The 27,603-nt window shown below is 41.5% G+C and overlaps 1 protein-coding gene and 1 long non-coding RNA gene across 9 annotated transcripts in view; both read right to left on the bottom strand.

The window, feature by feature from the left end:
* Positions 1-13,606: 13,606 nt before the first annotated feature.
* Positions 13,607-22,357, bottom strand: LOC115477685. Its single transcript, XR_003943362.1, has 3 exons — positions 22,346-22,357; positions 16,338-16,343; positions 13,607-13,680 (listed from the first exon to the last, which is right to left on the bottom strand). It is a non-coding gene; the product is annotated as an uncharacterized LOC115477685 (long non-coding RNA).
* The window catches only part of FAM110B (family with sequence similarity 110 member B), a 200,553-nt gene continuing 188,416 nt past the window's right edge, over positions 15,467-27,603 (bottom strand). For all 8 annotated transcript variants that reach the window (XM_030214679.1, XM_030214672.1, XM_030214703.1 and 5 more), the window contains one exon: positions 15,467-18,330. In XM_030214679.1, coding sequence (XP_030070539.1) covers positions 16,889-18,001 — 1,113 coding nt within the window. In that variant the 5' untranslated portion in view covers positions 18,002-18,330 and the 3' untranslated portion in view covers positions 15,467-16,888. The remainder of the gene's footprint in view (positions 18,331-27,603) is intronic.

Genomic DNA, 27,603 nt, shown 5'->3' with positions numbered 1-27,603 from the left:
GGCGGGAGTATCCGTATTATCGAAACAAGATGGGCGTCCATCTTTCGTTTCGATAATATGGTTGGGGACACCCAAATCTCAACATTTAGGTCGACCTTAGAGATGGTCGACCTAAATGTTGAGATGGTCGACCTTAGAGATGGTCGTCCCTGGTTTTCAGCCATAATGGAAACCGAGCACGCCCATCTCAAAAACGACCAAATCCAAGCCCTTTGGTCATGGGAGGAGCCAGAATTCATAGTGCACTGGTCCCCGTGACATGCCAGGACACCAACCGGGCACCCTAGGGGGCACTGCAGTGGACTTCACAAATTGCTCCCAGGTGCATAACTCCCTTACCTTGGGTGCTGAGCCCCCCAAAACCCACTCCCCACAACTGTACACCACTACCATAGCCCTAAGGGATGAAGGGGGGCACCTACATGTGGGTACAGTGGGTTTTGGAGGGCTCACATTTACCACCACAAGTGTAACAGGTGGGGGGGATGGGCCTGGGTCTGCCTGCCTGAAGTGCACTGCACCCACTAAAACTGCTCCAGGGACCTGTATACTGCTGTCAGGGAGCTGGGTATGACATTTGAGGCTGGCATAGAGGCTGGCAAAAAAAATAAAATATTTATTTTTTTCAGGTGGGAGGGGGTTGGTGACCACTGGGGGGAGGTCATCCCCGATTCCCTCCGGTGGTCATCTGGTCAGTTCAGGCACCTCTTCACGGCTTTGTTGCAAGAAAAAATGGACCAAGTAAAGTCGGCCAAGTGCTCGTCAAGGACGCCCTTCTTTTTTCCATTATTAGCCGAGGACGCCCATCTCTTAATCATACCCCAGCCCCGCCTTCGCTACGGTGCCGTCACATCCCCATAAACTTTGGTCGTACTCACGACGGGAAGCAGTTGAGGACGCCCAAAATCGGCTTTTGATTATGCTGATTTGGGCAACCCTGAGAGAAGGACGCCCATCTCCCGATTTGTGTCGGAAGATGGGCGCCCTTCTCTTTCGAAAATAAGCCTGTATGAGTGATAATATCTGAGGATCTCAAGGTGACAAAATAAGTGACAAGGCATTGACCAAAACCTGAAGGATGCTAGGTGCATAGAGAGAAGCATAACCAGCAGAAGGAAGGTATTAATGCCCCAGTGCACGTTATTAATGAGGCCCCACTTGGAGTATTGTGTTCAGATTTGAAGGCCTAGAAGAAAGGAGGGACAGGGGAGATATGATACAGATGTTTAAATACTTGAAAGGTATTAATATACAAACAAATCTTTTTCAGAGATGGAGAAGTGATAGAACTAGAGGACATGAATTGAGGTTGCAGGGTGTTAGACTTAAGAGTAACATCAGGAAATACTTTTTTCACAAAGAGGGTGGTAGATGCCTGGAATGCCCTCCCAGTGGAGGTGGAGGGGACAAAAACAGCACAAAATTAAAAAATGCATGTGATAAACACAGATGATCCTATATAGAAAGAGGTTAGAATCAAAGCAAAACTTAAATGACTTTCGCACTGGTGCGTGTACAACTCTGGCTACCTTGTTGGACCATACAGGTCTTGATCTGCTGTCATTTACTATGTTACTATGATGGAAAAATAAAAACTTGGCTCTCTCATCCTGCATTTGATCATTCTTAGTCATTCAGTTTGCAATCTCGTATCACTGGGTTTATGTTTTTTCAGTCTCTCTCCTTTACTCTTGTCCCCTTCTTCTCAACCCCTTGTCCCCCTTCCTAACTTATATTCTGCCTCATCTCACCCCATGCTTGGAACAAACTCCCTGAGCCCATACGCCAGGCCCCCTCCCTACCCATCTTCAAATCATTGCTCAAAGCCCACCTCTTCAATGTCGCTTTCGGCACCTAATCACAACACCTCTACTCAGGAAATCTAGACTACCCCAACTTGACATTTCGTCCTTTAGATTGTAAGCTCTTCTGAGCAGGGACCATTCTTAGTTGTTCATTTGTACAGCGTTGCGTAACCCTAGTAACGCTCTAGAAATGTTAAGTAGTAGTAATATTCTTCTGCACTGCCTCAAGGGTCACTTTGTTTCTTTTGCTTTCGCTTTGGTCTGATTGATTTGTGTGAATTAAATTCTGTTCTTTCCTATCAAAATTTGTAGCTCTCAATAAGCTCCAGATTGTAAACCGCCTTGATCTACAAGATAGGAAAGGCAGTATAGCAAGTAAATAAGCTATAAACTATAGAAAAAGTTCAAAGAAGGGTGACCAAAATGATTAATGGGATGGAACGCCTCTCATATGAGGAAAGGCTCAAGAGGTTAGAACTCTTCAGCTTGGAAAAGAGATGGCTGAGGGGAGATATGATAGAGGTCTACAAAATACCGTGTTGAATGGATAAAAGTGAATTGATTTTTTACTCTTTCAAAAAGTACAAAGACTACATGGCACTACTTTAAAAATGAACAGGAGGAAATATTTTTTCACTTAATAAATAGTTAAGTTCTGCAACTCGTTGCCATAGGATGTGGTATCAGTACTTAGTGTATCTGAGTTTAAAAAAGGTTTGGATACTTTTCTGGAGGAAAGGTCCATAGTCTGCTATTGAGACAGACATGGGGAAAGCCACTGCTTGTCCTTGGGATCAGTAGTATGAACCTTACTACTATTTGGGAATGTGTCAGGTACTTGTGACCTGAATTGGCCACCGTTAGAAGGATACTGGGCTAGATGGACCATTGGTTTGACCCAGTATGGCTATTCTTATGTTCGTCATTTATGAAACCCTGCTAGACTTGTGCAGGACCTGCAGTTAGATAAAGAAGCATAAGGAATGCAACTCTTATGGGAGGCTATGTGAAAACATTTGTCCTGCTGCCTTGGAGAATACCTGCTACAGGTGAGTAACTTTGTTTTCTCTGAGAACAGACAGGACAATATGTTCTCACATCCAGAAATCCATAGCTGAAACAACAACCAATAGTGAATAGGGACTTGCAACAGCAAGGCCAATGTAAACCAATTCGTTGCCAGAGAATGTAGTAAAAGCAGTTAGCTTAGCAGGGTTTAAAAAAAGGTCTGGATAGCTTCCTAAAAGAAAAGTCCATAAGCCATTTTTAAAATGGACTTGGGGAAAATCCACTGCTTATTTATTTCTAGGATAAGCAGCATAAAATGTATTGTAATATTTTAGGATCTTGCCAGTTACTTTTAACCTGGATTGGCCAATGTTGGAAACAGGATGCTGGGCTTGATGGACCTTTGGTCTGTCCCAGTATGGCAATACTTACATTCTTATGCCTAATAACAACCTTTCCTGTTGTGAAGGTGCAGCCTGGAATAGAAAAGAATGTGATAAGGAGGGTGGAGTTGGATTCTAGACTCTAAACAAATTCAGCAGCATTGCCTGACAATACTGGCTATCACGTAAGATCAGTGGCGTATTAAGGGGAGGGGCGGTGGGGGCGGTCTGCCCCGGGTACATGCCGCTGGGGGGGTGCCGCGCGTCTGTCGGCAACTCTCATTCTCTGCTCCCTCTGGCCCCGGAACGGGTTATTTCCTGTAACGGGGCATAGGGAGCAAGGAACGAGCGTTGTTGACAGATGCGCGCCGCCACCCCCCCCCCCAGCAGGTAAACATGCACCGGGGGGTGTCATTTCGCTGGGGGGAGCTGCCCCTTTCTCGTCCCCTGTCCCGCCCCTTCCATGCCCTCCCCTCCCCCCTGTCATCTCTCCTCCCCCTCCCCTCCCCTTACTCTGCTATCCCAATCCCTGGTGGTCTAGAGGTACCTCTTCGGGGCAGGAAAGAGTCCCCTCTTTCCTGCCCGGAGCTGCTAGCTGCCCTGCATCCTCCTGTCCTGGTGAGTCCGGCTCTCGGCGTTTCAAAATGGCCACCGAGAGTTGAAGCAGCCTCGCGAGACTTCATTATAAATCTATTAAATAGTACCGCTCCCAGTACAGATCCCTGCGGCATTCCACCCTTCTCCATTGAGAAAAGTGACCATTTAACCCTACCCCGCTGATTTCTGTCCAATAATCAATTCCTAATCCACAACAGAACATTGCCTCCTATTCCATGATTCTTTAATTTTCTCAGGAGTCTCTCATAAGGAGCATTACCAAAAGCTTTCTGAAAATCTAGATACACTACATCAACCGACTCATGTTTATCCACATGTTTATCCATGCCTTCAAAGAAATAAAGCAAATTGGTGAGGCAAGGCTTCTCTTGGCTGAACCCATGCTGACTGTCCCATTAAACCATGTTTGTCTACGTGTTCTGTAATTTTATTCTTTACTAGTAAAAAAGGCCCGTTTCTGTAAGAAATTAAACGGGCGCTAGCAAGGTTTTCCTTTGAGTGTGTATGTTTGACAGAGTGTGTTTGACAGTGACTGTATGTGAGAGAGAGAGAGTGAATGTGTGAGTGTATGTGTGTGTGTGTGCGTGAGAGAGAGAGATAGACTGTGACAGTGTGTGTGTGTGTGGGAGAAAGACAGAATGTCGATTGATTGTGTGTGTGTGTGTGTGTCACACACAGAGAGACACAGCGAGGCTGTGTGAGAGAGAGTGATTCGCTGTGTGTGTGTGAGATATGAACCCATGAAAAAATTCAGGGAATTATTAAACATTTCACGTCCTATTCTTTTCCCGCCTCCCTGTTGAGTGTATTTGTTTGATTAAAAATATGCCTTAGTTTTCTAAGAAAAAGTATACACAATGTTCAGCCAAATACATTTCCAAGCATCCTGTATCTGGTGTGCAGCAGTTTAAAAACATTTTTTGTTTTTTGGAGGTGAAACAGCTCTTTAATCCTAAGCATTCATAGTACTGTTACTGGTACCATATCATGCCATAATATTAGATACAACAGATGTTTTGACCTTCTTTGGGCTGTAATCTCATACCACAACAGAATTAAATTACACTGATAGATCAGGGCACAAAATGCAAAACTTGCTTCCCATACCCCATCCTGCAGAAATTTAGTTGAATTAAATCAAAGAAGAAAAAAAGGTTATTGCACATCCATTACTTGGAAGAAACTACATTTGCTGAGTAGAGTTTCCGTTCCAAGTGTTGTTTTCATCATCATCATCCTGAGTCCTCAATCTATAAATTTTGCCTTCTTTTTTGAACTCATCTCCACGTTTCTCTGACACTCGCTTCCTGACTGTTTCCCTCTTTGGTTCTGAGGCAATGGATGCCGAAGTTTGAGGATTGTTTTGCTCACAGTTCCAAGGTCGTCGTGCCTCCCTTCCTCCCTCCCTCCCGTCCACTGCCAGCCCCCCTGCTTACGAATTTTTGAAGTCTCACTTACCCAGTCGGGGTTACGGCGGACGACAACGGCAACGGCGGCAGCAGCACCATCGATAAACGGCGTACAGGCTCGGGCCATCTCTGTCTCTCAGCTCTGGTCCCGCCCTCATTTCCTGTTTCCGCAAGGGCCGGACCAGAGCTGAGAGACAGACAGGCTGAGCCTGTACGCCGTTTACCGATGCTGCTGCTGCTGCTGCTGGTGCCGCCGCCGTGGTCCGCCATAACCCTGACTGGGTAACTGAGACTTCAAAAATTCGTAAGGAGGGGGGCTGGCAGTGGACGGGAGGTAAGGAGGAAGGGAGGCATGACGACTCTGGAACTGTGAGCAAGGGGGGATCCTGGAAGTGGGAGGGAGATTGTGAAACTCGGGGATCTGGGAGGGAGGGAGACTGTGACATGTGTGTGTGTGTGGGGGGGTTGTTGATGTGCTTTGGGTGGGGGAGGGGGTGTTTGATGTGCTTGGGGGGGTGTTTGATGTGCCAGGGGGCTTGGTTGATGCGCTGAGGGGGGGTTTCTGTGGTGCCGCGCTTGTAGGTTTTTGATGTGCCGCTCCCTGCCACTTGCTCCGAAGTGGTAGGGAGCAGTGCACTGACAGCTGATTCCCAGGCAGGGGGAGGAGTAGGGAAACATGCGGAGCGTGTTTTCCTAATCCTCCCCCTGCCTGGGAATCAGCTGTGAGTGACGTCATCCTGGCTACGGAGCCTAGCTCAGCAACTCCAGGAGCCACGGACACAAGTAGTCCCACATTAGAACGTTGGTGGTGAGAATTATTATATAGGATATTCCCACTGAACTTTAATAATACCTTCCTTGTCTTTTCATAAGGCATTTACAACATATGTTTTAAGTGCGTAAATTTTATTCTCAAAGTTTGTTTTATTGAAATGTAATAGTGTGGTTAAGCTCCTTCTATTGAAAGTCTTTAGATTGTAATCCACTTTGCACTATTTGGATAAAGGCAGAATAAAAATGAAATATGATATAGTACAATACATTGTTTTTAATGAACAAGTGAAATGCATGGTCTTGATTCCATAGTTATCCTTTCTACTCCTACGTTTACCACAGTGGAATTCTTGTTGGAATACACAAAGCATGTAGGGATAAAAGAAGAGGCTCACCAAGACGACATCAGGTTCATCGATTATATATTATATCTACATAGTGTTTGCCTTTCTCTTACTGCTTCTGTTGAGATCCCAGTGCATTGCCATTCTCTACTGTTCCAAAGACAGCAGTCTGGTGCTTTGGACTGAGAGATTTAATGGCTAAGCTGGGAAGTAGAAAATAGGGTAGCTATCCTGGAGGTCTCGTGGATGAATCAAGAGATATAGGCTGTCTACCATATAGAGGTGAAGAGGTTCAAACCCTATTTTTATTCTTCCCAGTTCAATGGATCCTTGGAAGGAAATTATACATAAGGGGTTGAGAATGTCTGTTTCTGCCCATCTAAGGATAAAACAACTATCCAAAGCTTTAACAGAATGGGACCGTTGGGGAAGAACCAATTCAAGGACATGCCAAGTTTGAAATGTTCAGCTCAAACTCTGGGTTCTACATAAATAGTCTTGAAAAAATGGGCCGGCACATTTCTATGTGAGAGGCACACAGATGCCAGAACAGAAGCAAATAAACGAGCAGGTGCCAAGACAATATAGTTTATTACACAAAAATAAAATAGTTTCTATCAATGGCTTTAAACAAATCAAAAGGATATAGTAATATTAACAGTTGTGGCATCACAGGGGTACTAATGCAAATTCATTAAAGTTCCATAATAGAAAATGGTTCATTAATATAATCAAAAACTCTTTTACCTTATAATCTCCTCAGATTAGACTAGGGGCAGAGTGTCAGTGATCTGAGCCCTTGGGCAATAAGAGTAATGGGCCCTTAACCACCCATCCAACATATATTACTATTGACTGTTTCCAGACTTGTCAGTCCATCCCTGATATAGAGATACAAGTTGAGCTGTCCGCACCCTACCTTACAAATACCACTGTGCAAAATGTTAAACCAAAAAGACAAAAAAGGGGGGGGGGGGGGGGGGGGAGACAACAAAAAGAAAAAGGACACCCAAAGTGGTACTAGCCAGGGAAGCAGTTCAGGTCTTGAGTGCTGCATGCAGGCCAGTTTTCCGGATCATGATATTGTATTGGAAAAATTGAGTGAGATCAGGTTGTTGGGGTCAGCGCTCAAATGGTTTGATGATTTCTTGATTAACAAGCTATTGCATGTCACGAGGAGGAGGAGATGTCGCAATTCTGGAAACCATCCTGCAGTGTGACACAGGGATCTCCTCTCTCACTGCTCCTCTTCAACCTGTTCATGTCATTCCTCGGGAACATTAATCTACTACAAGACGAACTGCTACTTTCGTATGCAGCTGACATCTTTATGCTAATACCAGTCTCTGCTGACCTACCAATAATCATCTCCAGACTTTCTTCCTGCATAGACCGCATTCAAAATTGGGCTACTGAGAATGTGCTTAAATACAAACAAAACCAAACTAAGATGGTTCCATGTGCCAAATAACTCTACCCCTAATAGGCTAGCCCTATCCCCGAGCCTATCTATACCACTGGAGGAAAAGGCACTAGGAGTCATCCTGGATTCCTTGCTATCATTCAAATCACAAGTCAGTGAACTATGACAAAAAAAAAAAAACATTTTACAAACTTAAAACAACTGAGACTAACCAAATCATACTTTGATCAGTCATCCTTTGCTTTGCTTGTTCAAATGCTAGTCTTCTCCCATACCAAATACTGCAACACCCTCTATCTAGGTCTCAAAGCCAAACTAACGTCCAAACTCCAGCTCATCCAAAATACATCAGTCAACCTGATATTTGGACTTAAGAAATACAATAGAGTCTCACCTTATCTAAAAGACTCCACATTCTGTTTAAAGCTGCCTGTATACTATTCCAAGTTATATAATGAACTAACCTCAGAAATGCTGATCAATTCCTTACTTGGACACTCTGAATAGCTGAAACATTTTCTGATATTTCGCCCCTCAAGCATAAAAATGACTGCTTCTTCAAATTCTTTAATTCCTCTTTTCATTTATAGTCATTCCATTCTGCAACTCCCTATATACCTTAATATGCCTCAACCCTTCTTATTTCTCTTTCCAAAACTGAAATCCTTTTTATATGACGATAAATGCCCAATGTAAAACTGTTACTTCCCTCATAATGCTATTGTCTGATAATGTTTGTAAACAGATCATAACTGTGAGGCTCACATATTGTTGTTGTAATTTCTAGAAAACTGCTTACTGTCTGATTCAATAATGCTCTGTAATTTATTTGTAAATGGTACTCTCCTATGTAATCCTATGCACACTTTATTCTGACATACTGCTTTAACTCTGAGATTTATGCCTATTGACTGTGTAAACCGTGGTGAACCCTTTCCGGGGATAAAGCGGAATACAAACAATAAATTGATATTGTTAAGCATGAGATAGATTTGCATACAATGGAAGTAATATCTATGTATATCTATCTATCGTATACTTATTCATTAGGGATACCCTGAAAACCTGGTCTGTTTACAGCACTTGAGTCCTGAACCCCTGAATCCCTTTGTAACTAGCCTCAAGAAAGCCAAAAAACATTATCTAAAAGTTTTAAACCATTGTAGTCATTATCAAGACGGGTGCAAGGACAAAACTAAATTACAGAATGCACTTCTAGGCACTATTTTTTAATAGAAAAAGAAAAGAAAGGAAGGAAGGACATAAAAGTGCAAATTGTTATCTTCTGAGCATCTAATAAGCCTAAAGAACAGTGGACTTCACTAATTTTTTTAAATTGGGGCCACTACGGATCCCATTGAACTGAAGGAGGGCTGCCAAATATCTTCTATGTGGAGCTGCAATAGCGTGTGTCAATGACATCCATACTTTCCAGACCTCCTCAAACTTTCCATTGGGAGGTGTTCTCAAGGCGGTGGTCATTTCCAAATGCATTCTCTTAGTCTATTAGCTCCTCCTGCTATCCACTTACTACTACTACTACTACTTGACATTTCTAAAGCGCTACTAGGGTTACGCAGCGCTGTACAATTTAACATAGAAGGACAGTCCCTGCTCAAAGGAGCTTACAATCTAAAGGACAAATCTACAGTCAGTCAAATAGGGGCAGTCTAGATTTCCTGAAAGGTATAAAGGTTAGGTGCCGAAAGCAACATTGAAGAGGTGGGCTTTGAGCAAGGATTTGAAGATGGGTAGGGAGGGGGCTTGGCGTAAGGGCTCAGGAAGTTTATTCCAAGCATAGGGTGAGGCTAGGCAGAATGAGCGGAGCCTGGAGTTGGTGGTGGTGGTGAAGGGTACTGAGAGGAGGGATTTGTCCTGTGAGCGGAGGTTACGGGCGGGAACGTAAGGGGAAATGAGGGTAGAGAGGTAATGAGGGGCTGCAGACTGAGTGCATTTGTAGGTATTTCTATCACAAACTTGGGTAAAGAGGCTCATGAGTGCAAAAAAACAAACAAACAAAACCTCATAATGGCAAATGGGGGCTGCCTCAGAGATCTCCAGGGGTTACCAGCCTACCACTGGCCTCTGGGCCTTGCATTGAAATATACTGCCAATAAAAAGGAGAGGAACAAAACAAACAAAAACACCCCTTTTCCTTAGAGTATGAGCATTCAGGATGTAGAATGTAGTGAAACAGCTTAAGAACACTATTCTTCCCACTGGTAGCTTAACCTAGCTGGGGTCAAATATTGCTCAAAACATAAAATTAATTTTTTAAAAAGCTCACTTTTTATATAAGGGTTTTTGTTTTAAAATCAGGCTTTTTGAAAATTAATTTTGTATTTTGAGCAGCGTTTCACCTTGATTGGTTCCAGCTGTCAGTCACAGCAACCAGCAGGAATAGCATTCTTTCACTGTTTTACAGTGGTGCACATCCTGGATACTCACTGCCAATAGCTAATTTTTGCTCTGCTTCTTTTTAAGAGGTAATTGGACTTTGGGAAGACAGACAAAAGAGTCAAGAGAAAGGAAAAACAAAAGTAGCACAAATTTATGCTAATAAAAGCAGTGCCTAGAAGTGCTTTATATAGTTTAGTTTTGTTTTTAAAGTCCTGTTTATAGAAAGAGTTTGCCATGAATAAACCTTTAGATGATGTTTTTTTGGTTTTCTTGAGGCTAGTATCATTTAGCCTTTACTATTGTTTTTAAATATGGCCTTTTTCTTCCTTTCCCTTTGGTGTTTTTCTGACTTTTGAAGATTGAGGCTAGGTAACAGCCCCCATAAGTAGGTGGTAAATATGGCATCCTTTTTTTTTTCTTGTCCTTTCCTGTTTGTGTTTTTTCCTATATACTATAAGAATTTTGTGCTGTGGTACTTCTGAAGGTAGCAAGCGGCTGACTCAAGTCATGTGACTACACTGAGAACATTATAGGGTACAAGAGTTTTGATGGTATTTATGTACCTTTACTTTTCTATTATGGAACTTTTACTGATTTTCATTTATAGATGTGATTTTTTTTCTTTTTTTCAGTTCTGTAATTTTTATTAAAATTTATAGAAACATAATTACAACATACCTTGGGAACAAAGTGTTTTTCCATTTGCTTCCAGTCTGCTTGGATCACTAGTTCAGTTTTATGATGATGGTGTATGAACTCCAAGTGCAGAGATAGCACCAAACATGTCAGATTTTTAACAAACCTAATATTACTGGATCCTTTCATGGTTTATTTTTTATTGGATATACAGCACATCGTTATACATCAGAACAGGTTACAATAACAATAAATTGATAGAAATAAGAAAGAGAAGAAAAGTTACAATAACTTTAAAGAAGAAAACAAAGTTAAATTTAAATTTCCAGAGTACTTTACCACAGCCTTCAAGGCAGCCCCAGAGCTATGCCCTTTTAACAAACTAATGTATACTAATTTCCCAAACAGAAAGCTACTTAAAAAAAATTTCAATCCACTTTTAAATTATAGGAAGGACATCTTTAGATGTAAGTCAGCTGGCAAGTCATTCCATAATGTGGGAGAAGTACAAAAGATATTTGTATAATGATATTGAACTAAATAAGCTAAAAAGAGGGAATGTTTCATATGCTTTCCCATCATATCTCCCCACCTGCCAAACTCCTATCCCTGATGGACTGTTTCTTAGTGGAGGAATAGCCTAATGGTTAGTGCAGTGAGCTGGGTTTGGATTTCCACTGTAGTTCCTTGTTGGCAAGTCACATAGGGGCCCTTTTACTAAGCCACAGTAAAAAAAAAGCGGCCTTTGCTAGTTTTGGCACGTAAACAGCAGTGGGCATGGCCTGCATGCCTACCGCCCGAGTAGCACATGAGACTGTACCACTAAGTCAATGAGTGTCGGTAAGGTCTCAGGCCAAAAACGGACACGCACTGGTTTTTATTTTGCCACACAACCATTTTCCGGCCCCTTAAAAAAGGCCCTTTTTCTAGGACGTGGTAAAAACTGGCACATTAGTACGCACTTTTGTTAAATATATGTTTTTCAGATTGTGGCAGACAGAATCCAGCCCTTCACGGTGTCCGGCACAAGTAGGGATTTCAACAGATGGTGATACTGGACCACTAGAAGTTCAGAGAGGAGACGTGATACGATAACTGCTGAGTAGGGATTTTCCCACTCAGCAGCCATGAGTTAAGTGCTGCACTTTTATTTGTCTAAGGCTTTAGCTTACGCAATGTGCTTTAGTTTGAACAAAGTGCAACAATGAACTAAATGCAATGTGATGTGCATCATGAATATAGAATTATGTGAGAAATGAAAGATATAAGATTTGTTTGGGAAAGGATTTTAATAGGTGATGTGTGCAGTTGTTTATATGCATGTAGGGAACATATTATTTATTTATTTTTGTTACATTTGTACCCCGTGCTTTCCCACTCATGGCAGGCTCAATGCGGCTTACATATTATATACAGGTTCTTATTTGTACCTGGGGCAATGGAGGGTTAAGTGACTTGCCCAGAGTCACAAGGAGCTGCCTGTGCCTGCCGTGGGAATCGAACCCAGTTCCCCAGTACCAAAGACCCCCATGCTAACCACTAGGCCACTCCTCCACTCCATATTATGCAGTGTAATTTTGTTTGTATGTGAACAGACTAATCATGTTATTATGTAATTAAGTAGTCAGCGGCTTTATAGCTCAGCCTTCCCTTTTGAAACCATCACAGGGAGTTATAGAGCAAACATTTTAAACTTTGTAGGCACTGTTATTGCTCTACATTGCTGCATTTGTTTGTTTTGTGTTGTTGCACTTTTGGATGGAAAACATATTGAGAAAAAAAGGTTTTTAGAGGCACTGGGTGTGCTTAAAACATTAAAATCAGTAGGGATTTTCAATGATTGAGAAGCTTGTCCACCCTTTAGGGTGGTATTCCACCTTCGTAGCGGATATCATTGCATGGGTGAATTACATCGCTGAGAAGTTCCCCTTTCCACTTAGAACATTTTTGCACTATATGTTTTCCTTTAAATACTGTAGTGGTTTTTAATCTTGGCAGCAACACAGAACAATATAATTATATGGATTCAATAAGTGGATACATAAAGGAAGTATCTCACCTTCTAAAAATTATAATGTATAAGATAAGTTCCTACACAGCCTTGTAATTTTAGTACTCCGGTGTATGTATAACTCAGAATATGGACATCCATGTACTAGAAACATCAGGGGAAAACAAGGGACAAGGACATCTGTGTGGTAGCATAGGAACACCCATCTTATGAGATAGCCACACAGACGTTCACGTAGAGGAGAGGGGTAGCTCAATGGTTAGAACAGTGAGTTGAGAATTATGGGACCCATGTTCAAATACCACTTTAATAGCCTTAAAGCTTGCAGGTGTCATATTCAGGTGCAGTAGGTATTTCTTTCTGTCCCTGGAGAGCTCATAATTAAAAAAAAAAAAAAAAAAAAAGGCAGCTGAACAGGGATTTGAACTTGGATCCTTGGGTTCCCGGTCCACTGCACTAACTGCTACTCCTACTGCATCCCTTGCCAGTTTCATATTCAGGGGAGAGGGAGGAAGACAGCAACCACTAGGGAGTCAAGATGTCAAGCTTTAATTCCTCCAGGGGACTGCCGCTCAATCAGAGCACCTTTCTCTAACCAGGACAAGTACCAGGTCTAAATAACAACGTCCATCATTTTAGACATGGGCATCCCTTCTCCTTCAATGATTGGAGTTGAATGTCCATACTTTGCGCCCTCTCTAGTCTCACCCAAAACATGCCCCCTTGCCATATAGGCATACTGTAGTGCTAGACGTCCATATCCTGCCTTTCTAAAATTGAGATCTGGATGTCTATGCAATATGGACATCTAAATGCCAGTTTTCAGATGTCTAAACCTAGAATAGAGCTTCTAACATAACCACCTTAACCTCTAATAGTCATTGTTTGGATTATTTAAATGTATAAATGTGGTATTCCAGCGGGGTCTATTTAATGCACTGCACTACAGTTTTACAGTGAATGTATGTTAACAGCCAAGGTTAAGATGTGTTATGTGGAAAACCATTGGATTAATTGTTGGGGGCCTTGCAGCACTTTGGAGAAGGCAGCTGTGCAACTATCAATGAGTGAAGATCATTAATGTGCATTAACAGCATGGCCAATAACATGGAATGCAGTTACCTATACCTCTGCCAGCTACTTGTGACCTGGCTTGGCCACTGTTGGAAACAGGATACTTATGTAGCTAATCATGCTGTGTTTTTGCCATGTTAGTAGTTAACATACAGTTACAACCTTTGCATCAACTGCAGTATCCACCCATACCATGCACCGTGTTAGCTGTTTAATGTAGCAGTTAGCATGTGCTAACAGTGTTCTGCATTAACTGTTAATGTGGTGTTGTGCAGTTAATACATACTACAAACCACATTAATACACTAATGCAGTTAAGTAAATAGCCCCCTACCCCCCAGGAAAAAATCTTAACTGTGAAAGCAAGCAACCATGGAGTATTTTAGAAATTCCACTGAAAGTGTTTCAGCTCCACAAGCATAGTAATAAGAGTGAGCTAGCCAGGCATACATTATTTGGATTTTATACTATAGTTGTCACATTGTTTTATACTCTGAATTACATGTTTATGGGGGTCTTTTACTAAAGCTTACCTCAACTTATCTGCAGCAGGGCCCACAGCAATAAAATGGGCCCTGCTGCAGATAACTCGCTAAGCTTTAGTAAAAGACCCCCTATGTTTTTCATATTTTACATCCCAGAAAGAGAAGAGCCCATCTTCAACAATCCAAGGAGAAACAAACAGTGGAGATGACCAAAGGTCAAGCTCACATTATCAACAGTGAGCGCTCAAAAGTCCTTTTATGAAAAACAATACAAGCACAAATTCTGTGTGGGACTTGATACAGGCTGTGTTTTGGCACCAATGCCTTGCATCAGGAGTCCATTTAAATCTCAGTCAACTACAATAAATGAATAAATCACAAAAGCAAAGTTACTGTTGAACAAACCGGCAGTTGCATAGTCGAGAAATATAGAATTGCAAGCTGTGCGAGTGCAAAGTGTGGGCATCCCACACAGAATCTGTGCTTGTACCATTTTTAATACACAACATTTTAAAGGGCTTTTGCGCACACACTAGGCTTTTACACAAAGCCGTGCTAGTGATTCCTGTGCGGCAAATCAGAGGAAGCCCAAAGGAATTGAATGGGCTTCCTCTCTCATTGGTTGTCTTAGTTTGCTTTCCTATCAAATTGATGCAGTTCTTTTATGTTTGCTTTTATTATGATTTTTTATATTAATATGTAAACCGTTCTGTTTTGTAAACACAATTTGAAACGGAATAGTAAAATGAATAAATGACAAACGATACTGCACCGAGAATCGGTAGCACGACTTTGTATAAGAAGCCCACTCTTTTTAATGTGAGCTTGATCTTTGGTCATCTCCACTGTTTGTTTCTCCCTATATTTTACATCACCTTACTTTCATCAATGGATGATAAATGAGTGCTTTTTTTTTTATTACAAAGAAATATAATTACAAAAAAATATATTTGAAGAAAAATTAAAAAATAAAAAAAAGTTTAATTATGCATCAAAATGTTTTATCAGTTTGCTTTGCTGTTAATCCTCTTTAGTTCATTCTTCTTATAAATATATACTAGAAGAAACAAAGGGAAAACACATCCAATTTCTGCATCAAGAGCTATTTATTAGCATAACACTCTTAAAGATTCCATAACAACTGAAGTATGTACAAATCCTTACAGCATTTACACAACAACAAAAAAAAAAAAAGTTTCCAATCAGATGATGGAAAGGTAGTGTTTGAATGCACTTCAAAGCATGAATACAACATTTAATGAAGTTGGCTACTGTATTTTTTCTTCTCTCTTAAACCAAAACACTATTGTGGAACCTAGTGGGAAGACACATGTTGTGACAACCAAAAACAAACAAAAAGTGTTTGGGGCTGAGGTGCAGCTTTATCTGCAAGGAGAGAAAAATAACAACACTGTCATGTTTCTTCACTTTTACTAGGGCAGAAGCAAACTTCAACAGGCAGAAGAGTTGACATATGCAAGACAATGCAACCACAATTTCTCAGATATAAAAATTTAGCTAGTCAGGGTACTTGCTTCAGAATAAAACATTTTTATACTGATATGGCTGTGTATTTCCAGTTTTGTTTATGAAATGCTCAGCATGCTTACATAAAGATAGCATGGAGTCTGAGTCATGATGTGTTTGACTATTAAAGGCATTCAATACCAGCTAGAGGATCTAACCATTTCTGACAAAAGTTTAAGACTAAGAATCTTAAAAACAAAAAAGTCCAACATACTTTTCTCTTATTACTGTCCTTCCAGTTTGATAAGTGCTACACAATTCTTTTACACACAATGAAATGTAAGGCTCCAGCGTCATAAAAAGAAAAGGAAACCCAATGTTTCTAGGCCACAGACCTTATTCAACAGATTTCCTCATATGCACAAACGAGAAAAAAACTATGTGAACAGTTGCCAAACTCTGTCTTAAAAATGTGTACATTTCAAACAGAAATTATTTACTAGTAACTAAAAGTCACTGTTTTCTAACAAAGTTTTGGAATTCTTCAAGCTTTGTTACAAAATGAACATTTTGTAAATTACTTTAAAGATAAATTATTTTCAGAAGCACACAACCTCCGTGTCTATTGTTTCTCTTTCAGTTCCTATTAAATTTGAAAACATTCTTCACTTAAGAGTACTAAACAGGTTAACACAATCTGTAACAGACAGGAAAAAACATGATATAAAAAAAACACAACAACCTAGATTTAAACTTTAAGGAAGCTATCTAACCTTTCTTCATGTAAACAAGTTTAATATTAAATGAAGCCCTAATAGGATTCTGGTCTTAAACTTTTGGCAGATTGTGTATATGCTGAGCTAGGTTTTGCAGTTATTGTTCAAGTGGAGGCCAGGTCAGATCACACGTTGACAGGCATGCAACTTGAAAACACTGCACAAGACAAAGCAATTTGAGAAGTTTACAAGACTTCAAGTAGACCACAACCCTTCACAACTGAATATTCACAGACAAAGAGATAGTATCTTAACTTATTTTTGGGTTGTCCTTTTCACACATGGGAAACTTTCTGTGACTCTCTAGCTTGCTTGATGCTATATAACCATTTGATGATTCTGGCATTCCGTTCAATTGCAGAGATGCCATATGGCACACGATCATTGGCACTGTCATCATTCCTAAGGTCACTGTTGCTATCCTGAGACTGTTCGCAATCTGAGCTAATCATGCTTGCACTGCGAAAGTTGAGGGATACAATATCGGAGTTAGCCCTTGCAAAATTTTCCATTCCTAAGTTTTCAAGCTCTTCAGCATCCAGCCCACAGTAGTTAAAGAATCTTTCAACATCTGCATCGACACGGAAGTATCTGTCACTTAAGTCTGATTTTGATCTTTGAAGTGATGGCCTTCGAGTGACTCCACAGCCAGGTTCCAAAGCATCATTCTCTGGTGATTTTAGGGCAGTTATGGTAGACAGTTTGGGTTTTGGAGGCAGAGGTGGCGCTGAACTACTACAAGGTATTGCTTTTAATGATTTCCCACTAGTCACTTTCCTAATGTCTGATGAGCTGTGGGACACGTGCAAGAAGGGCTCACTTGAATTTTCTAGCAGCCTTCTGCTAATGTTTGAGTTGATTTCTTGAGGACTACCACGGCCTTGAGTGGGGTAAACCTTTAAAGATTCAGCAAAAGAATGGCGGTTAAGTTCCGCAGAGTCAGATCTGTGAGGAGGCCAGTTTCGTGAACCATGTTTATGGCCCGACCCTGAGCTGGAACCTTCAGAACTATTAATAATGTTTTTCAGAATTTCTAGCTTTAAGTTCTCTCTTTGTACACTGCTCTCAGTCTTTACATTATTATTAAACATCTTCATGGTAGGGCTTCCCAATACTCTCTTAGTTGCAGGGCACACTGGTGGTTTTGCAAGTACTGCAGGCTTCACAGGCTCTTGTTTGGCATTGATGACCTCTTGGCTTTTGACATACTTTGCCTTATCAGCTTCTAGTCTCTCCACTGCACTAAGCCTCTTGGGATTAGGTTCTGCCTGCCTGCGGAAATAATCTGGTCCTTTGTTCAAGATGCGAAGAGGAACAGCGGATGTGAACGTAACTGCAGGATTGACAGGTTTTCCCATGCTACCTGTCTGTAGTGTTTCTGTAGGCATGTTTGGTGGTCTTTCTCCCGCAGCCGTTTTGGATTCTCTTCTTGAATCTCTTAAAAGCACTGTGTAGAAACATGTACATCAAGCACAATGAATAGCAGATAAATCTCAGAATCTGGGTGTTAGCAGCAGCTCCTCATCTCACAGCTCATTAAACACCACTGTGTTTCTTTTTTTCTTTAAAGATAGCCTTTGCACAAAAATCCCCTAAAATCAAGAAAAAAAAGCCTCCAAACACAAGCCTGTGTTAATCTGCTTCATTGATTCTTTTCTTCTTATTAAAAGATGTGGGAGTCTCGTCGTTTTCTTTGTGTTCAACTACAGGCAGTGATCTGAAACACAAAATAACCAATCAGAGGTTAGCATCAACATGTGACATCAGAGCTATAGCAACAAGGAAATATTGTACTCTGTGTTACTAGGTGAAGAGCATGTGCTTGCAGTTTTGCAGAAACAGCCAATGACGAATGCATAGTACAACACACCAGGCAGTCAAAAGTGCATTATAGTCTGTATTTACAATGAAGTAGATATTTCTATGCACATACTATGTAACATTTTTTTGAACCTATGCATTTTTTGAACACTTAACATACTTTACTATCTGAGTCCTCCGCAACCCATGAAAAAAAGACATAAAAGAAATTTAACAATAATGAATGAACTTCCAAATTTTCTGAACATACTGGTACCTTTTCTCAGTTAACGTTTTGAAAACTTATTAGAAAAATACATAATTACTGCTTGATTGTGAAGGTAGTCAAAATAGTGTTACATAGTAAATGACGACAGATAAAAGACCTGTAAGGTCCATCCAGTCTGCCCAACCAGATAAACTCATTTTACATGGTATGTGATACTTTATATGTATACCCGAGTTTGATTTGTCCTTGCCTTTCTCAGGGCACAGACCATAGAAGTCTGCCCAGCACTGTAAGTTCTGAAGCTAACGTCGAAGCCCCTTAAAATTTACACTCCAGCCCATCCCTATCTATTCAGTCACGATCAGGGCGTAGACCGTAGAAGTCTGCCCTGCTCCCGTTTTGTAGTTCTATTAACAAGCAGGTATGGACAAGAACTGTGAAGTCAAAAACTTCTGGTTCTTCTTCAAACCTATCTACTAAATAGGAAGAAGGTTAAAAAAAATCATAGTCACTCATAAACCATTAATTTTGATAAAGAAAATTATATGGGTAGAGGTCATGGATATGACAAATAGATGCAATCTAGGTGTTATCTACTTATTTAAGTCACAGTACAAGAAGCTGCTAAGAGTGTGATTGGCTTCCTCCCTAACAGACCCTAAAATCTCTTCTCCAGCATGTTTTGCCCCTAAATGCAGTAGGAGCATACACCACATTTGGAATGTAAACCAACAGAGCCAGCAAGCTGGTTTCCTATTGTTGGTAATTAGTGAGCAATCTAAAATGGTTGATTAGGTGCCTTAGAAAAATTACTCATACTAACTCCAACTTATGCCAAGTTAAATTTAGACAATACAATAACACGTTCTTAATGAGATTAACCACAATTGCTTTGGTCAAATAAGTATACAGTGCTTTCTTCCTTTACTAAGAAATTAATATACTGTCTAAACATCAGATTCACACTAATACTAAGGGCAGCTTACAGGCTTTGATTCCTGCTACAAAAGGCAAATATTATCCTTTGCAAAAATACAGTGGCAAGATGGAACAAAAGGAAGTCCCAAGAAAATAAGTGCAATTGGGAGATGTGCCTATAAAAACCAACTAAGGGGCAAAATATGGTTAACGTGCAGAAACAGGTTACTGTATGATTGTGTTAAGGGGTTTTGCAGTAGTTTGCCCTTTTTGAACGTTAAACCACGTTACTGCATTTTTCAGATTTTTTTCTCTCATGGGACGTGACAGGGGTAGAGAGTAGGTGTGGAAACGTTAGACAACTGCAAGCTAACTAGCTAATGTACAGTTAACGTGTGACCACTTACTGCCTGCTATTCAGAAAGCACCATAAACTAATGGGAACATTAATAAATAACCTGCAATAAAAACAGTGGGAATGCCCCCAAAAGGTACCGTGTAAAATCTGCAGCTACTGAGTGGTAAAATCCTGTGTTAAGCCACTGTAACCACAAATTTTAATGTAGTTTAATAAAAGGGCTTCTAACTAGCTTATTTTCGAAAGATATCGCCAGCCATCTTCCGACACAAATCGGGAGATGGCCGGTGATCTCCTGATCCCGGCCAAATCGGTATAATTGAAAGCTGATTTTGGCTGGCCCCAACTGCTTTTCGTCATGGAGCCGGCCAACCTTCAAGGGAGGGTACAGAAGGCGGGACGTGGGGCAGGGTAGGGGCGGGACAGGGGCATGGTTACGAGATGGCCGGCTTCACCCCATAATGGAAAAAAGACGGCTGGCTCAGACGAGCATTTTGCCGGCTGCACTTGGTCCATTTATTTTTAGGTCCAAGTCACAAAAAAGTGCGCCAATTGACCAGATGACCACCGGAGGGAAACCGGGATGACCTCCCCTTACTCCCCCCAGTGGTCACCAACCCCCTCCCACCCAACCAAAAAAAAAAAGATTTTGCCAGCCTGTATGCCAGCCTGAAATGTCATACCCAGCTCCCTGACAGCATTATGCAGGTCCCTGGAGCAGTACTTAGTGGGTGCAGTGCACTTCAGGCAGGTGGACCCAGGCCCATCCCCCCCACCTGTTCCACTTATGCTGGTTAATGTTGATACCTCCAAAAACCCCCAAAACCCACTGTAACCACATGTAGGTGCCCCCCTTCACCCCTTAGGGCTATGGTAATGGTGACTCTTTTCCTTGTACAGTAAATCAGATGCGAGTCATGAACAAGGTACTATCCTAATTGTATTTTGACTTCCATCAGATACTGTAGTTCTATCCTCTTTCCCTCAAAGTTGTTATTATCTGTACACATCCCCAACCCCTTCCTTAGTATGTAAGCCACTTAGACATACCCACTGACAGGTAGGATAGCAGATCCTTCAATAAACTTGGAAACTTGCTCTAGACTGCAGTAGCAGATTAAGCATATTAGTAACCAACTTTTTCCCCACTTGCAAAGCCATAAAAGGCTGTTCAAATTCAGCAAGCTTTTAAATGGAATTCTCAAGGGTTGGTGAGGGATGAATTGTATTTTGAGGGATATTAAGAGGGTATAATGAGCTACTTAATGAATATCACTATTAGCCATATAATTAAGAAACAGGAGTGCTAGAAACATAACACAAGGAGAACAACACTGAAATTGTAAAGCAGGGAAAATGATACTGTTCACCCAACCAGGTATAAATAAGCTTAATTCTGCTAGTTGTGGTCCCCTGTAGAGAACTGCACGTTACTATTTCCTCTAGCTGTGATAAGCTATGTTTGACAAACTTTTGCTAAGCATCATCATTTTCTATAATCTTAGAGAAATCAGCAGGAAGGTTCATTTGAAGAATCCACTAAGTGACCATGTCTTACTTGATGCTAATACCATCAAGCAATGTTTTATTTCCCAGTACATAAAGTCTGCAGCTTGTTAGCACATCTTTTAGACAGCAGTTAACTTCTTATCTAAACTGCATATTCATAAGTACATAAGTAATGCCACACAGGGAAAAGACCAAAGGCCCATCGAGCCCAGCATCCTGTCCACAACAGCAGCCAATCCAGGCCAAGGGCACCTGGCGAGCTTCCCAAACGTACAAATATTCTATACATGTTATTCCTGGAATTGTGGATTCCAAAGTCCATTTAGTAACGGTTTATGGACTTGTCCTTTAGGAAACCGTCTAACCCCTTTTTAAACTCTGCAAAGCCAACCGCCTTCACCACGTTCTCCGGCAACGAATTCCAGAGTTTAACTATGTGTTGGGTGAAGAAACATTTTCTCCGATTTGTTTTAAATTTACTACACTGTAGTTTCATCGCATGCCCCCTAGTCCTAGTATTTTTGGAAAGCGTGAACAGACGCTTCACATCCACCTGTTCCACTCCACTCAATATTTTATATACCTCTATCATGTCTCCCCTCAGCCGTCTCTTCTCCAAGCTGAAAAGCCCTAGCCTCCTTAGTCTTTCTTCATAGGGAAGCCGTCCCATCCCCGCTATCATTTTAGTCGCCCTTTGCTGCACCTTTTCCAGTTCTACTATATCTTTCTTGAGATGCGGCGACCAGAATTGAACACAATACTCAAGGTGCGGTCTCACCATGAAGTGATACAACGGCATTATAACATCCTCACACCTGTTTTCCATACCTTTCCTAATAATACCCAACATTCTATTCGCTTTCCTAGCCGCAGCAGCACACTGAGCAGAAGGTTTCAGTGTATTATCGACGACGACACCCAGATCCCTTTCTTATCCCTTCCTTATTTCCTTATTCATGATCACATAATGTGGTGCTATGGAAAACAAAGGATTTTATGATGTTACTGATCGATGATTTTGAAGTTGGATTCCTTTCACTCTGTTCTGTATACTCTTCATTAAGCCTTACAACCAGCGTGACCAGTGCTGAAATACTCAACAATATGCAACAAAATTTGCAAATGCAATAAGAAATACAGCATTCTTTTATACAAATTCAGTTAAAGGACTTAGTTATTCTTTAAAGAATAAAAACTCCCAACCTGATTACAAACAGAACATCTGATAAGAAAATATAAAGATTGGCTTTGTAGGTGACAGTGGAGATGCACCTTGAAACCTATGACATGGCCCTTGAGAGATCGACATGAACTGACATTGGAATGGTTGATGTTTATGGTATTGAAGCCCTGCCCAGTGCATTCCAGGATGCACCCAGTAGGGCAAGGTGCTGCCATTTTGAAGACAGCACCCCAGGAGGAGGGAGTGCTACTCCCTCCTCCGCTTCTAAAGGTATGGGGTGTTGGGGGGGTACTAGACCACCAGGACAGGTGGGGGTAGGGTTGCCCACTGGGCCACCAGGGAATGTTTTTTGGTGTTGGGGGGGGGGGCTGGAGGTCCACCGGATCTTCACGCCCCTGTATCCAGGGGGTGGGGAGGTAACCCACTGAGCCACCAGGGAACCTCCAGTCTGGTCTGACAGGTCTGGGCTTTTTTTTTTTTTGACAGCGCGGATCTGTCAAACAACTTCTGTGGGAGGATCATGCCTTGGGTGCTTAGTGGATGCATGCAAAAAATGAAATTACCACCCAGGCCACACAGGAGTTGGGCAGTAGTTCAAAATTGACGCTCGCAGGATGCACGTACATGTCTATGCAGTTGAGTAAAAGGGCCAACAAATTTGAGACCAAGTATGTCAGAAGAAGAGAAAATCACTTTCTGGCACAGGAGTATGGGGTCCTTTTTAGTAAGCTGTGGTAAGCACTAACACAGGCTTATCGCATTACCAGGGGGCGCGCTGAGGCATCCCATGGCAAGGTTCAAATTTGTGCTTAAAAAATATTTTTTAATTTTTTCACTGAGGGGGCATGTCTGGAGAGCATCAGAAATGCTGCATGTTGATTAGCAAAGGATTATTGTGTGAACCCTTACTGCCTACAAAACAGGTGGTGTTATAGGCCCACACACTAATGGCAACATTAGCACGTGGCCATTAGTTCTGAAAACTGGCCTTAGGCCTTGGCACAAAAGACCCATGTAAAGGCATACTAAGGCCACTTTTCAGTGCTACTTTGTAAAATGGTCCCAATGATTGGAGGACAAGAAGATTCTACATTGAATGTTCACATCACATGCTGACAAGATTTGAAACTGGACAAGGGTGTAGTAGATTTCAACTATTTAATTTTGTATCAGAGAAAGTAGATATATCAAAAAATATAAATACAACAAATAAAAATAAATCACTTAAGCTTTAACCCATTTAACTAGTAAAGTTGAGAAACAATCAAAAGATGTTTATCTCACAAAGTTACTTCACAAACAATAAAAGAGTGGAGAAAGAAAAAGCAGAACTGGCAGTTGCCAAGCAATAACATTTAATCCAGAAATAATAAACACTTACACATAAAAGTGGATGTAAAAATTAGGGGTGGGCATTTAGTTCACTATTAATGTGATTAATCTTTTTATATTTTGAATGAGATTACACTTTTTAATCACGATAGGGATTTTTAACTCCTGTCTGTTGTCCAGCATTGCTTCCTCTCCCCTGCCTATTCTATTTATTTTTGTTACATTTGTACCCCACGCTTTCCCACTCATGGCAGGCTCAATGCGGCTTACATGGGGCAATGGAGGGTTAAGTGACTTGCCCAGAGTCACAAGGAGCTGCCTGTGCCTGAAGTGGGAATTGAACTCAGTTCCTCAGTTCCCCAGGACCAAAGTCCACCACCCTAACCACTAGGCCACTCCTCCACTCCACCTTGCCATAATGTAGTATAATTTCACCTTGCCATAATGTAGCAGAGGGAAGGCATGAGTGTTAGTTGCCAGTAGTATGTGGGAATCGCTGCAGGAGTCCCTATGAAGAGCCAGATAAATGAGGGGGGGGGGGGGGGTGCTGGACCTATGTGCTGGGGGGGGGGGGGGGTCACAGCAGGAAAGAAATGGGTGTCTGTGTGTCAGGGGTAACAGGTCTAAAAGCAGAAGGGGAAGACACTTAGATGTATGTATAGGGGAAGGATGCAGCAGGAGAACAGAAAGGTAGGTACCTGTATGGAGGGAAGGGGGAGCAATGTGTTGTGGAAACGATGTGTGTGTATACAACTTTTCATTATATTCAGCAGGTTTAAAAAATTTCCTTGCAGAGGAAATTTACTAGTACCAAGCCATCCAAGCCCAGAGGTACGATTAATCAAAGGAGAGTGGACAAGGACACGGAAACAATTTCCAAAAACAAAATTTTTAATCATTGCCCACTCCTAATTGAATAGCATGTTTGTGAAGAATAATCAGCCACGTTGAACATCTGTTCAAAAGGATGTCTGGATCAACGTTTAAAAAAATTGGAAAAGCATGTACCCAAAATGCATGCCATGATTAATCACGATTAATCGTACAATTAGAATTTTTTTTTATCATGCAATTAATTGCAATTGAAATTCTTGATCATTACCCACCCCTAGTAAAAATAAAATACCAACAGTCCAATAGGAAGGAAATCAGGCAAACCTCATCCAGTTTAATGAAGGTAAAAGCAGACACAAAAGGTCCAAGATATTTTGGTGTTCTCGCCTACATTCATTCTGCTTTGAAAACACACCTATTTTCCCTCTAGTAGCTAGGTGCCTGGTCTGGGATTCAGTTTGGCAGTGGGGTATTGTGGGTTCCCCCCCTCTTCCTTTCCTGTTGATACTGTCATTCTTTTCCTGTTTGTTTTATTTACTATGAAAGTAAGTATATTAAGCCTCTGTTAAACTGTTAAGCATCAACTTAGACCATTGGAAAGAGACATCTTAAGGGCTCCAATCAGCCTGCACTCACCTACTTCAGGTTCAGGCTCACCTAACAATGGTGCGCTCCACAGGTGCCCGGTATAAGAGACTTCCAGCCTAAACCGTGACTTTTTCTCCCGCCTGCTGCTCACTAGTATTGCAAAACTCTCCCTCCCACCAGACACCCACTGGCATGCTGCAGGTTTTGTTCCCGCCCTCCCTTAACATCTCTGTCAGGCAGTGGTATTTAATTCTACAGCAAAGCTGCATGGGATCGGGGCTGTCTGCATGCTGTGACTGCTTCCTTCGTGCTGGCCCCGCCTCCTCTGAAAGAGAATGTTATATCTGAGAAGATGGGCGCCAACCTGAAGGAAACAGTCATAGCGTGCAGGCAGCCCCGGTACCAAGCAGCTTTGCTGAAGAATTAATACCAAGTTCATACCAAGCATTGCCTGCTTAAACAGAAGGCTCTAACTGCTTTCAGCTCGGTTAAAAGTTTATACCCTGCACTGCTTGCTTTAAATAGAAGGCTTTAATCCAATTGCTTTCAACCCGATCTAAGAACTATACTTTGCACTGCTTGCTTTAAATAGAAGGCTGTATCTATTAATTTGCTCTCAGATCGATTTAAAAGTTTGTACTTTGTATTGCTGCTTTACATAGAAGGCTTTATTGCGTCCAGATCGACTCAAAAGCTTATACTCTGCACTGCTTGCTTTAAACAGCAGTTTTTTTTTTTTTTTTTACCATGCTCTACCTACTTGAATGCTAACCAGCTGATTACGCTTTACCTACTTGAATGCTAACCAACTGAATATTGCCACAGGGACCAAGCACAGATATGAATATCAGAAAAACACTCCTAACCATTTATTGTCTCACCCTACTCTCACACACAAACACAACCCGTAACCCAGATAACAACAGCACCATAAATCACAAATCAAACAACACTCACATACACACTATGCCCACCCCAAAGAACATCTATAATAACTCACCCACAACACACCAATCATACGCACAACCTACCAATAACTTGCCAAACCAACGACACAACAACCAACCAAGAGGTAAAATCTCCGAACAGGACCACCACCAACAAAAAGAGGAAAACAACAACAAACTCAACCACCGAAGACACAGGCAACTAATAAATATAAACACATCGAACCCCCCCACAGAACCATATCGCTCAATCCAAATAGGATACATCAATGCAAGATCAGCAGCAAGGAATTCAGTAGATATACTAGACTGGATCACCACAGACGACTTAGACCTTCTATTCATTACAGAAACCTGGTTCCACTGCCCTACAGACCCCGCCATCTTAGAAGCATGCCCACCAGAATACAAAATCACCCACTGGACAAGGAGTGGAAAAAGAGGGGGCGGAATAGCCATAATTTACAAACCCGAATTCGCCATCACAACCACGGGTGAATCTACCTTACCACAACTTGAAATTGCATCGACAAGAATTAATCACCCAAACCTAATAGGACACCTCAATGCAGTCCTATTCTACAGACCACCAGGAAAATGGCAAGACTCCCAAACACAACTCATGGACTTCATCTCGAACACATGTGTATCTGCCACAAACATCCTTATATTAGGAGACATCAACCTACACCTTGAAGATGACACCTCAACAGGCACACGAGAATGCAAAGAATTCCTAAAACTCTGGGATCTACATGCACCCTACACGCAACCAACGCATGAAAAAGGACATACACTGGACATCATAACACACAAATTTGACCCGGACTCAACTATCACAATCACCAATACAAGATGGACACCCACACCATGGTCGGACCACTATAAAGCAAATGTCTCTCTCAACTGGCATAAAACACACATAAACACAACTAATAAACATGAGCGAACAACATACACCACGAGAGGAAAAATAGACCCCACAACATTTTGGCAACAGATCTACCAGAACGAATGGCCAACCAATGCTGACACCATCCAATTCCTCCAAGAATGGGACGATTTATGCACAACAACATTAGACAAAATCGCCCCAATCCAAACCAGAACATCACGCAGAAAAAAATCTAACCCATGGTTCACCGAAGAGCTGAAAAAGCTTAAAACACAAGTCAGGAAACTAGAACGTGCATGGAACAAAAAAAAGAGATGAACAAACACTGAATGCCTGGAAACTACTCCGGAGGAAATACAAATATACTATAAAACAAACTAAAAGACTACACTACAAG

Source organism: Microcaecilia unicolor, chromosome 1 (genome assembly GCF_901765095.1).
Source record: "Microcaecilia unicolor chromosome 1, aMicUni1.1, whole genome shotgun sequence".
NCBI lineage: Eukaryota > Metazoa > Chordata > Amphibia > Gymnophiona > Siphonopidae > Microcaecilia > Microcaecilia unicolor.
The sequence above is the reverse complement of the archived record's forward strand: the minus strand, read 5'-3'. Positions and strand labels throughout refer to the sequence as shown.